The sequence below is a fragment of the Athene cunicularia genome (assembly GCF_003259725.1).
Source record: "Athene cunicularia isolate RWA chromosome 2 unlocalized genomic scaffold, athCun1 chr2_part2, whole genome shotgun sequence".
NCBI lineage: Eukaryota > Metazoa > Chordata > Aves > Strigiformes > Strigidae > Athene > Athene cunicularia.
In genome coordinates this window covers 3,481,752-3,494,070 of record NW_020799096.1, presented here as the reverse complement: position 1 = coordinate 3,494,070, position 12,319 = coordinate 3,481,752, and the positions used below count along the sequence as shown (strand labels likewise).

The 12,319-nt window shown below is 35.1% G+C and overlaps 1 protein-coding gene across 28 annotated transcripts in view; it reads left to right on the top strand.

Annotated features, from left to right (window-relative positions):
* The window catches only part of CLASP2 (cytoplasmic linker associated protein 2), a 154,598-nt gene that overhangs the window by 124,374 nt on the left and 17,905 nt on the right, over window positions 1-12,319 (top strand). For 13 of the 28 annotated variants that reach the window (XM_026843924.1, XM_026843938.1, XM_026843927.1 and 10 more), the window contains 5 exons: window positions 95-97; window positions 2,924-3,087; window positions 4,196-4,274; window positions 4,427-4,477; window positions 9,634-9,777. In XM_026843924.1, the coding sequence (XP_026699725.1) occupies window positions 95-97; window positions 2,924-3,087; window positions 4,196-4,274; window positions 4,427-4,477; window positions 9,634-9,777 (441 nt within the window). The remainder of the gene's footprint in view (window positions 1-94; window positions 98-2,923; window positions 3,088-4,195; window positions 4,275-4,426; window positions 4,478-9,633; window positions 9,778-12,319) is intronic. The other 15 variants (XM_026843947.1, XM_026843946.1, XM_026843944.1 and 12 more) reach the window with 3 other exon arrangements.

Sequence of the window (12,319 nt, the reverse complement as noted above, 5' to 3'; positions counted from 1 at the left end):
TTTTATCTTTTTCCCTTTTTTGTTGTTTGTTTTGTTTTTGGTTTTGTTTTTGTTTCGTTTTGCATGCTGTCCCCTGTGTTGGAACTCTCTTTAGAGAGTAAGTTGGTTCAATATTTGTTGGAAGCCTAACCTTACTTGCATGAATGTGCAATTAACCCTTTTTCTCTTTTTCTTCCCCAAAGAGTTCATGCAGTGCCAAGCCTTTTGCAATCATAAAATGCTATATACAATTATGTAAACTGTGTGGTAAAGTTTTGAGATGTGCTTTATCTACTAATTAACTGACATTGTTTGGTTCTGCATTCCTGCTTTATATTGTGGTGGTTGGCACATCTGAAATAATTCACTTTAAAGGTAGATCACATAACTGTTTTCATATCTGTTTATTTTTTCCACTAGAAAATTATTAAAAACTTAAATATTAGATGCTTGATTTCAGAATTTTAATTTACATCATAAAAATGGAAACTGCAAAAATCGCAGTACCCATATAGTTTTTTCACATACAGGTGGTTGAGTTCCATTTTCCCTTCCAAATTCATCCTTTAACTGAAATGCTCTTACAGCCTTCTTAAATTCTTCGTGATTTGGCCTAAAACAAAATGGTATGATTCGAGTTTTTTTAAAATACAACAAAATGACCCAACTCAGGTTTTCTCCAGACATTCACTGTGCTAAACCTAAAACCAAACAAAGCTTGAAAACTAAATTGAGTTCTCAGTTATACTTACATGTTTAAAGTGTCATAAGAAATCCACGACTCCATCAAATAAGAGGTTGTAACCAGCTTGTTCAGCTTGCACATTTTAATGAAAAAGACGTGTGTGTTTGTCGGCAAACTCGAAGAAACAAGGTACAGTTTTTAAATTCAGCTAGCTGTATAATTTAATTTGAAGGATTTTAAATACAGTTGTAAGACCACCAAGTGTAATCTTTATAGCACCAAATTTTTTTTTGGTTTTTGCCTAAGTCCAGTATATTTTCCCCTTACTTTAGGGCTGTGAAATCCAAAAACTATCATATTACAATACAGAAAGTACTTTTTGGTTCAGTTTTGCCTAGGTCTTAACAATTGTATCCACTGCTTATGCATCCACAAAGTGGTGTATTGTTTCAGTTCTGCTGAGTACAGAAGACACTGCCAATCCCTGGCATAAAAATTTTTTCCCTCTACTGGGAGGGGAGGGTAATTCTTTAGACCTCAAACTTGATTTTTTTTTTTTTTTTTAGAAATTTTTAATGTTGTTTACCCCAAGAGTGAAGTTTAATTAAAATAACTCATACTGATGGACTTTATGTTCAGTAGGATTTGTATTGTTTTGTTTCTAACACAGCTTTTCAGTTTTAAGGTGTCTGTTGAAAGATTCTCCCTGGCCTTTATTAGATCCTAAAACAATCATAGAATGCTGGGTTGGAAGGGACCTCAAGGATCGTGTAGTCCAACCTTTCCTGGCAAAAAGAATTTGAATTTATTTTTTATTTCTAATGTAAAGTTTGAGGCACTTCTTTTGAAGATACGTGTATGGATTTTTTTTTCACTTTATGGTGTGAATTTGCTTACCCTGGCTTGATTATCAACATGAAAAGAGATCATATTTCATCAGGGCTGAAGGAAAATAAAAACACGCCAACTCCTCCATACTTGATCAGTGCTGTGGAAGAAAGCCCACTTCTTTGGACTGGTTTCTGCAGCCCTGTGAGGTATGATCACAGTCTCACAGGCAGCAGCAGCATCTGGCCTTATGACAAGCCAGGTCAGCCACAGGAGGATGTGGGGTTCCAGCCCTTCCTCTGCCACAGCTATTTCCAACCTTGTACCCACGTCCTAAATAAGCAGGAGGCAGTATCTCCTCAGCCCTCTTTGCATCATATCTACTTCTGCTTCTGTACCCCAGCTATGTGCTGGAGCTGGAGTATTTTTAAGGTAGCATTTTCAGCCCAAACACCCATTTCTCTTGTCAGAGAAACAGGAAACCCATGGGCCGCACTGGTATAGAGCATATCCTGAATTCACTGTAAGTCTTGAAAAAACATAAAATTAGTCAGATATTGAAAAGGCTCTTCAGGCAAAATTACTTATTTGTCATGCCCTGCTTTACCTCCTTCCCTGTAAAAAGCCCTTCTTCCAGGTCTGAGTGCTGAGGTTACTATAAATACAATAATATACTTTTTTTTTTTTTTTTTTTTACTGAATGCAGTCTTTCCAACATTAATTGTATTTGTTGTATTCAACATTATTTGTTGAAAAGAACACGATGGATAACATGTTTCTGAGAAGATGAAAGTACTTCTGCATTTTAAACACCTGCCAATCTGAAATTTATCATGGCTTTTTTCCCTACTTTGGTAAATAATTTTGTGTTTGGATGCCTCCAATAGCAGGAAAATCTTGTTCCATTCCACAAATATTTGATGTAAAGGAATGGGCCAGCTTTTGTGATTTTGCAGTATTTAGTAATGCAGATATTGACCATTAATATTTTGCTAAAGAATTGTAGCAGCTTTTTTGTTTTTAGAGAGAAAGCATTTTTGTAGTCTTCAAGGATTATGTCAAATCAACTTAATGATAAAGCTTGAAAGGGTTAAAAATCAAGTTTTACTGAAAAAATTGAGGTTGCGCCAGCCATCACAGTAAGCATTTATTTTCTTGACGAAACTGCATGGAATACCTAATTGTCAAACTTCTACAGAAGTCGGCTAACATTTCCAATGTACTCTTGTATCAAAATCCAGTGAAAAATCAAGACAGATTTCTTTTTTTTTTTTTTTTTTTAATTTTTTTCCTGCTTGGCTGCAAAACACTGCCTTTCTCTGCCTCTGATTCCCTTACTGCTTTCTTCTTTGTTTGTAAGTTCAGCACACGTCAGTGTTGTTTCCTCTTTTGCCCCATCCTACCCTCTTTCCATCTTCTTCTGCCTTTTAGGTGTTCAGTATGTTTTTGGAGACACTGGTGGACTTCATCCAGGTCCATAAAGAAGATCTGCAGGACTGGCTGTTTGTACTGCTGACACAGCTGTTGAAAAAAATGGGTGCTGATTTGCTTGGGTCTGTACAAGCAAAAGTTCAGAAGGCACTTGATGTCACAAGGTAATGAGTTCTTAAAAAAGTAATACTGGAAAAAAAGCACTAAAAAAACATTCAAACCCTCATGCTACTTTCAAGTTTGGTAGGTTTTTTTAGTGTGCTGTGAAATTCTTTGAAAAACACAGAACTAATAACAGATTATGAAACTTCAGTAAACCTCACTGCTTAATCATTTCTGTCTCCTGTATGACGGTTAGTTGAAAGGGTTTGAGTCCTTAATGCTGAACAATTAATACGATACTGCTTATCTGATGCCAAAATGTGCATCTGAACTGTGTCTGTTGTCTTGCCTTGTGTTCAGTGATGCAGTGCTTGTGTTTGAACTTCTTTTATTTTGATATAAAAATGTTGTTGCAATATTCATCTCTCAGTGTCAGCAGGCTTTTAAGGAGTTATAGCTATAATGGATTTGCTTTCTGTCTTCCCTCCACCCTCCCCAGACTTCAGTAGTTGTCTGATTCCAAAATGATTTTATGTGATTTTGGGGGCCATCAGAGCTGCCTATCCCTGGCCAGTTTTATTTCCAAATGAAAGCCAGATTTTTAAGTAGTTGGAGGGCCTCTGGGACCTACTTCTTATCCTCCATTCTCTGAAGTATATGATAGTCTAAGCGGTCTAGATCTCTGCTGAACCTATGCATGTGGCATATCTGCTCTGAAATCTGGGGACAGGTATGGTGTATGTTGTGAGGAGAGAGGGAATATCATCTGCTACACTTCTTTTTTTTCTGCTGCTGCAGTAGAGCCCTTGACAGTCCTCCCCAGAGTATGCAGTGGGGGTGGGGGTGGATGCAGCCCACAGTGGAACAGGATGGTTCAGACTACAAAGATTAAGAATCAGAATACTACCATATCATTATATCATTCCTTATTACTTACATTATCTATTCTAGCTATAATTGCTTTAAAGCAGGAATTTCTTAAATTTTGTCCTTTACATGCTAGGTGAATGTTTCTGAAAGTCAGATACAGTATTAATAAAACTGGTAGAATTTTTTTTAGAAGCACTAAAGCTTCTCTTTACTGGAAGGAGTAAGTGCTTTAGTGCTTCTCAACAGGTATTAGAAGAAAATTCCATGTAACTTAACATGATTGATTTGTTTATTTTACAGGGAATCTTTTCCAAATGACCTCCAGTTCAGTATTTTAATGAGATTTACTGTTGATCAGACCCAAACACCTAGCCTGAAGGTAAGAATTTTCAGACTTGCCTTGCAAACAGAAATCCACATTGATAGACATTTGCTTGTCTTAATATTTGAATTTGGAGTGTTATTTTTTGTTTTGGTTAAAAAAAAATAAAAGGTTTCAATTAGTGGATTTTTTTTTTTGTAAACTTTCAGACAGTCAAGCCAGCACTACAGGACCAGCTTCGCTCTTTTTGGAGCTCAAAGGTTTTTGTCTGAATTATTGTCTTTATTCTTAACCCTATGTCAAACTCTTACAGTGTTTCAAATAATTTTTATTTGAATGCATTTGTATGCTGCTACTAACCTTTGCGAGAAACTTTAAGCATGCAGATGTTCGATTTTAAACATTACACTAGTATGAAAATGTTTGCTGCAAGAGAAATCTAATAAAACCACAGTACAGTAAAAATGAGCAACAAAAATGTGGCCGCCTAACATCAAGCTGGTTATGCAAACTCACTCTATCAAGTCTTCTCTAATTTTATGTTTGTGATTTCCCAATCATGTTTTCCTAGTTCATATACATTTTTTCCTGTGTTCATCCTGATAGGTCTCAAATTAATTTAAATTATTTTAATATTAATATGAACTCGAGTCACTATATGAAAAATCAGCTCCCTTTGTGGTACATACTTTTCTGAAAGCAGTGTGTAGCTTTACGATTACACACATTTTTATATAAGAATCTGTAGTCCATAGACCTGCCGGTATAACTGAAAAGTAAAAATATATTCCATAGTACATTTTCAGTTCCAAAGAGAGTTGATTTTAAGATAAATATATCAAATCCTAAGTAGATTTACAAGTGGTGTAAATGGGGAAATAACAAGCATATGATAACTGGCATTTTCTGCTCTATCCTGCACGAAATATTTTTATATAGATACTGCACAAGAATATGACTTTTCCCAAGTTATGTTGAACCTAAAGTCACATGAATATGCCTTTTTTGTCTACAATACAGTAAAACTTACATTTTTAAGCTTTTGAGGACAGTTGATACGTTGACCACTGTTGCTTCGTAGAGCTGTGTTAAAAAGGGACTGCTGTCATTTATTGAAGACAGCAAATGAGGTAGTAAAAATCAGTTTGTTGTTTAAATAAATCCTTGGAACAAATTGGGTTTTGTTTTACTTCGTTTTCCTTCCCAGGAAGGTGAATTTGATGGTTGAGATGTTATTTTTTTTCCCCATACAGTAGTATAGCTGGTAAACACGTATCAGTGATGTTTGCAAGTTGAAAGTGTAGATTTGGAAAGAGACATGGACTTCTATTAGGCTGAGTTGGGGCTAAGTTCAAGAATATTCATTATGTGACATAAGGAATTAAGAAATCTGAAAAATCCAATGGGAAGACATTCTGAAAATAATTTCCAGTATTTGAGAGAGACTTCTGAAATCAAGATGTTGGCAAAAGCTACCTCCATAGAAGAACACCTGTTAGTTTGAAATAAAGAGTATTTAAAATGAATTTTTGGGACAATAAAGTATGTAACTGTTTAAGAGAAGGTAAGCTCTTTTTTTTTTTCAGAAGAAAGTGGTATCTACCCTGTACTTCCATCTTTGAGTTAACTACAGCTTCAGGATCCAGACTGTAAATTTAATGAACGTAAATTGCAGAAGAATCCATTTAATATCCACCTTCTTGAATATTTTGTCTAAATACGATCCTCAGTGCACCCAGATATCTAACAGATTAATTTATAATCCTAGGACACCACTCTATTTCTTGTCTTCAGCTTTTATTCTTACACTGGTAAATGATTATTTTGTTGCCTTTGGGCTAGATAGACTGAGAAACAGGATTCACTGTGACAGGAAGTATCAGAGAAATTAATTTTCAGCATCCTTAAAAGTGGGTGGTCAGATACAAGAAGGGATGATAGATCAGAAATTTGCTTTGTGGAAGGATTCCCTTTTAAAAATAACATTTCTCTCTGGTTTTCATGTGGTAGTAGTAAGTAATCATGATCCTTCAGAGTAAACTGTCCTTGTTGTTCTTACGCTTACAAACACAGCTATGTTTTGGACAGTAAAAGTCAAGCTACTAGAGTGACTGTAGAGGTGTGTTTGTGTTTAAATAGCTAGCCAGTAAGAGCACCAAGCCTAGAGAAGATAGAATTCTGACCTAATCCATGGAGGTTGCAGCACAATTTATTGTGCTGTATTTGTCTTACTTTCTTTTGCTATAATTATACCTGTAGATGTGGTGAACTGCTAAAACACAGCTTAGAGGTGCCAGATGCAGCTATCTATTTTGGTCAAATCTGTGGATGGGCACAGAGGTCAAATTTGCCAGATAGGCTATAATCTTTTGAGCTTATTTTCACAGGTGCAGAACATGTGCTTTGCAGGGGATGTGTATTGTCCTGAAATACTATTCCAGTCATCACTTCCATTTTTTTCAGATTCAATATCAAATGGCTCACACTCAGTGAGGAATTGATTTAAGCATTGTGACCAAAGTTCATTACGAGTTTCTGAACCCTTCATACTTTTGAAAATACTGATCTGTTGACAAGGGGTTTTGCTGCAGTTGATCAGATACTTTTCTAAGTTCATATTAAAATTTCTGGATGAAAAAGAACCAACCAACTAATGCAACAGATTCAGAGATGAGAGAGCCCTTCAAAATTCATCTTTAGTGTATATTTCAGTTATTTGGATAAGTAATGGCAGAGACAATCACTCCTAAGTATCCAATAGCTTAGGAACAGACACCTGGGATGTGGCAGTCTGAAAGTCACTTTGAGTGATTGCTTGTATTCAGTCTGAGTAAGGCAGAGTAGAGTTTCTCACGTCCCAGGAAATCACTGTCAGAGAGGGACTTTTTTCTGATTTTAAGTCAAGCAGCTTCTTTACATTCCTCTCTTCTTTTTTTCCTGGTATGTGAAATGCTTCTTTTGTCTTAACCCTGATGCAGCAAATGAAACTCCGTAAATCTCAAATTTTTCACAGGGCAGGAAAACAATTTGCCTTCTGGCGCTGACTGTGTAGCATCCTTACAGTATTTCCTGAATCTCTGGAGGCAGTTGCACGTATTTTTATGCCAAAATTTGACATTTCTTTATCTGTGAAAGATGTTTATTGAAGCACTTTAGTTCCATTTATGTCTAATCTTTTTTTTGGTGAGTTATAGTGCTGACTGTGGCTTGATCTACGTTTCAGCTCGCTCACTACAGCCGTGCTATTCTTAAACAAAATGTTGTGTTATATGCTGCACAGGAAAATGTCTCAGTGGATATAGTCCAGCAAAAGTACAATAAATTCAACCTAGAAGAATAAAAAGACAGTAGTTAACAACTTCATAGACAGTGATTTCAGATTAGCATCAAATACTAATTGGAAGAATTCCTCGAGCTGCTTTCATTGCAGTCAAAAATTGTTCATCTCTCTTGGAGAGATTAAATGGATTGTTGAAGAGGACTATGTTAGACCTTTTATTTCTAAATCTCAACTCTTTTATTTCTAACTCTCAACTCTGTGCTTACTGGAAATGGTGACAAAAGTACATCATAAGTAGATTTCCTGTGATTACGGAGTTTACTTCAGGGTGTCATTTTTTTCTCTGTAATAATACTGTCTCGTTATATTAGAGCATAGAAAAGTACCCCTTCCAGAATTTCTTCTCTCAAAAGCAATTAGTGAAAAACATTCTCTTTCAAAACAGCCGTCAAACTTAGCTTTGGGTATCCATCTCACTGTGAAAAGCTTTATTAGCTCCATTCATCAGTACTGTTCAGTGCTCTTCTGCCTCCTGAGAGCCTCCATCTTAAGTCTGTGTGATTTACTCAGTAAGAGTAGTTTAGACATGAAATAATATTGCTCTCTCTGGTACAGTACTGCAGAATTTTTTCACTGGGAGAAAGACCTCTGGATGTTCTAAGTGTTACAGTTCTTAATGGATTTTTTTTTTTTAAGGTGCGATACTATATATATTTAAATTATGAACAGTGAAACACAGTGCTGTTGTAATGCTTTCTCTTGATAATCTAGAAGTTTTAACTCTTTGTATTTGTAAAACCATGTAGCCTAAGGGGTTTTGTTGCAGAGATGTTTGTGGGGTTTTTTCCCTTTGAAAGAATCTAACAAATATTGTGGGTTTTATTACATTTGTTGATGCTGATCTGCATAAGATGAAAGCCTCCAGCTGTTGCTTCTTGTATAACTTTGGAGGACTCAAGCTTTAACAGCTGCTGTGAAAAAGAAGTATTCATTATTAATCTACGTGTATCGGCTATCACTAATGTGTGTGTCAGTGTATCTTAAATCTTTAATAGCTTGCAAGTTTTCATGACCCAGTGAAATTTCTGAATAGCTTTGCTCAGAACAGTTGTACTACGAGCCATGAAAAATCAAAAATATACCCAGAGCTCACTTTCTGGTTATGGATGGACATAGGTGTCTCCCTCCTGGTAGGTATTTCTGGTTCACTGTAGTTATTAGTGGAAATAAGAGCAGCTAAGTCACATAGGTGGCCTAAATAAATGTTCACCGCTTTTGTTCATGGCTGGGACAGCAGGAGTTGTGGAGATAAATATTTAAGGAAGATACAGACATAATAGCCCTTTGCCCAAAGCTGTGCAGTGGTGCAGTTTTGGAGAAACTAGAGAGAGGCTGCAGTCTGGAGTGTATAAAACAAGAGATTCTGCAAAAGGAGTGGAGGAACGTAGTGAAGTAGGAGAGCAATGCTTAGATAAATGTGGGAATAAAGCTGCTTTTCTATCCTCTTGGTAAATCCATGTCTATATTCTAAATATCTTCAAAGGAAAAGTTTGCATGTGACCCCTTCTAAGTCTTCTATAGAAATTATATTCCATACCTTTTTAGTATTTAGTGGGAAGATTCATGTGGCTTATCCCCAAAGACAGTGACTGCTCAACTCTGGTGCTTTCTAAAAGAATTATGAGTATTAAACTACATAGTAGGAACCAATAGGAACTGGTTCTTGGTTCATCAAATGATGTCCATATTTCATTCTAGTACTTGAAAAAAGTTCTTAATTCTGAAGAATTATTTAAAATCCTTATTATTAGTAAATATTCTGAGTACTTTGGTCTTCTTTTTGTTAAATTAAGCTTCTGCATACTATTTGTGTATCTTGTAGTTGCTACCAGTGAAATCTAAGATTTCTATTAATATTTGAATTTCTGTGAAATAACTCCCTTCTTGAAATGTTATATCCTTTTGTAAATTGATTTATTGTATAGAGTTTTATATCAGTGCTGAAAAGATGTTTAGTTTAATTGTGGGGGGAAAAAACTCACTTTATTTTATAGAATGAACAGTCTACACTGTGACCACACTTGTTCTTGCAGCACACCATTGTTACTGTCCACCTGACTCTATTTCTCTTTGCAGGTCAAAGTTGCAATCCTTAAATACATAGAGACTCTGGCGCAACAGATGGATCCAGGAGATTTTGTAAATTCAAGTGAAACTAGGTTAGCAGTGTCTCGAATAATCACCTGGACCACAGAACCTAAAAGCTCAGATGTTAGGAAGGTAGGTTTGTTAATATGTGCTTAGAATTGCAGTACATTCCAAATATCTTGGCAAGTTAGAGAAGCTAATGGTTTTTTGCCTAAACAGAAAAAAAAAATAAAAAGAAAACATTATTTCATAGTGAAAAGATGCTTTTATATTCTCGGCAAACACACCTAATTTTTCTTTATAAAGTATCGGAAGTGATAAAGTAAAACTGCCAAAAATTATACGTTTAAGAATATTTAAGTACAAATTTAAAATTAACACATCTTGAAACTCCATTAGGGTTGTATTTTCAAGTATGTTAATGTGTTAAGATTAACTTTCATAATACAAGGAATAACTTTGTTTAAACCACTGTCTGGTAATAAAATCTCTACAATGGGCATTTTCTATACAGTTTTAGTACCACTTCAGAGACCGCCCTTTGTGAATGTAATAGCACATTCATAATGGGAATGCTAAGTTTGGTAGCAAACTCAATTCACTGTCTGTTGAATTTTCTGGAATCCTTTGTGTTTAACAAAAGATAGGTAAATAATTGTTGACCATTTGACAAAAGAAAGTTTGTGCTTTTTATTAAAGCAGTATGAATGGTTTGCCCTGGTAATGCTGCAGTTCCAGTGCAAAACTCCCTTTTCCGCATAACTGTTGCGAAGTGAAAATGAGTATTTGTGAGTTATGCAGATACACCAGGGATCCAGAAAAAACATGAGAAATGTACTAATGTGGTGTTTGGTAAGGATTTCTGAATAGTCATTCCAGTTACAGAAAGCTAAAATCTTTGCATTTCATTTGCAGCTTGATGGAATAAACTTTTGTTGTTACTCTGATTGTCACTGGCCATTCTTAGCTGCCATTATCAGCATGCTAACACTTTTTGAATGCTAAATAAACATAATTATTTGATGACTCATACGTTCATGCATCTTTGACTCAGAGAACTAACTCTCCTGTTTCTTTTTCTCTGTTTATTTCAGCAGTTTAAAGAGTTGCAACAATTAATTTGTTTAGATTTCCTTTGCTGTTTTCAATTAAGTTTGAGTTTTGGCAACTTCATAATTTCTAGAGACAGTACCAAAACTTCCTTTCATTAGGAGGGATGTTTTGTGGGTGAGAATTGAGAGAAAATAGTGGGAGCTGTCTCACAAAGTCTAATGTGAAGAGAGCAAAAATAAAAATAACTTCCACAACTTCCTGATATCTGAAATGTTTTTAATATATAATAAAAATATAGGAGAGTTTATACTGGAAATAATACTTTTATTCACTTCTTATATAACTTCATGTCTCTGAGAAAGCAGTAATAGATTATATCCTATGGACTTTTCTTGCCTAGTACCATATTCTAGTGACATATATATGACCATAAAACAGGAGAAGAATTGAAGCAGCACTATCTTCTAAATCAGTAAAGTTTTAGTACTAAGACACGTGGCAAGCTGTCTTATCTGATGGTTCATATCTCTAATAAGCATTTTTATGTCAATAAGTAACTGAATCATGGAAAGAATTGCCAATGAGTTTAATCATCTGGAACACCTTAATTATATGAAGTTTTCTCATTTTATTTTCTCTTTCCATAACACAGCTGTTAGAGGCAACTAACTGCAAAAAGCCTTTCATAACTCTTGAAAATAACATTTCATCAATAAGTAGTCAAAGTTATTTTGATGTAAAATGTTCTGTTAGCAGGCTTCACAGCCTTCTATCACAGGCTTATTAATTTTATGTATTTTAATAATAAGCATTTAGTATGATTCCTTTAAATTAAAAGTTTTTGCCAAATATATTTCTGTGTAATTGATGGGTTTGGGGTTTTTTTAGTAAAAACATTTCCAGTATTGAAGTATCACAGAAAATCCTCTTTTAATAGTCTGAAGTTGGGCAATCTTAGTGCAGTTCAGTGATGTGGGACTTCTTTCTGAAAGGTAAAGTTCTGTGTTTCAGAACTTCGATTTCTTCTCAGATTAGAATTCTTTTGGAAAGAATTAGCATCCTCTTAGAGTTCTTAGAACAAAACAAACCCGAAAAAATATTTCTAATCCTTATTGCCGACTCTAAATATGTTAACTTTTTTTGCCAGACTTAAATCTCAAGAGAGAGCGAGCTCTTTCAGAGGAGAAGAAAAACCTCCAAATATTCTATAAAATGCATTTTTTTGTCAAGTAAGAGAGAGAGAAAATAGTTGCATAGTTGAAAACCTCCTATGAGTCAATATCAATTTTGATAATTAAGATTCAGAGTCATTCTGGGCAGACTTGATAGTTTCTTTCCTGATATGACCCTGGACTGTCTATTTTGTTATTTTTTTGGCAGCTTAAATAGATACAGTGTTGTGGAGTAGAGACAGGGATAACAGAAGAGAAAAAGTAAAGTAGCAATTCCCAAGCCTCTCCTCAGTTGCTGGATTTGTTTTTTCTTTGCTTTGTATCAGTTTCTGTTAAAAGACTGACCATAAGAAATAACAAGGAAAAGAGAAACACTAAAGAGAGATTGTAGAGGGCATTCAGGGTGTTCACTTGAAGGGAGGGCTGTCAGAGGGAGAAGGGAATAAAAG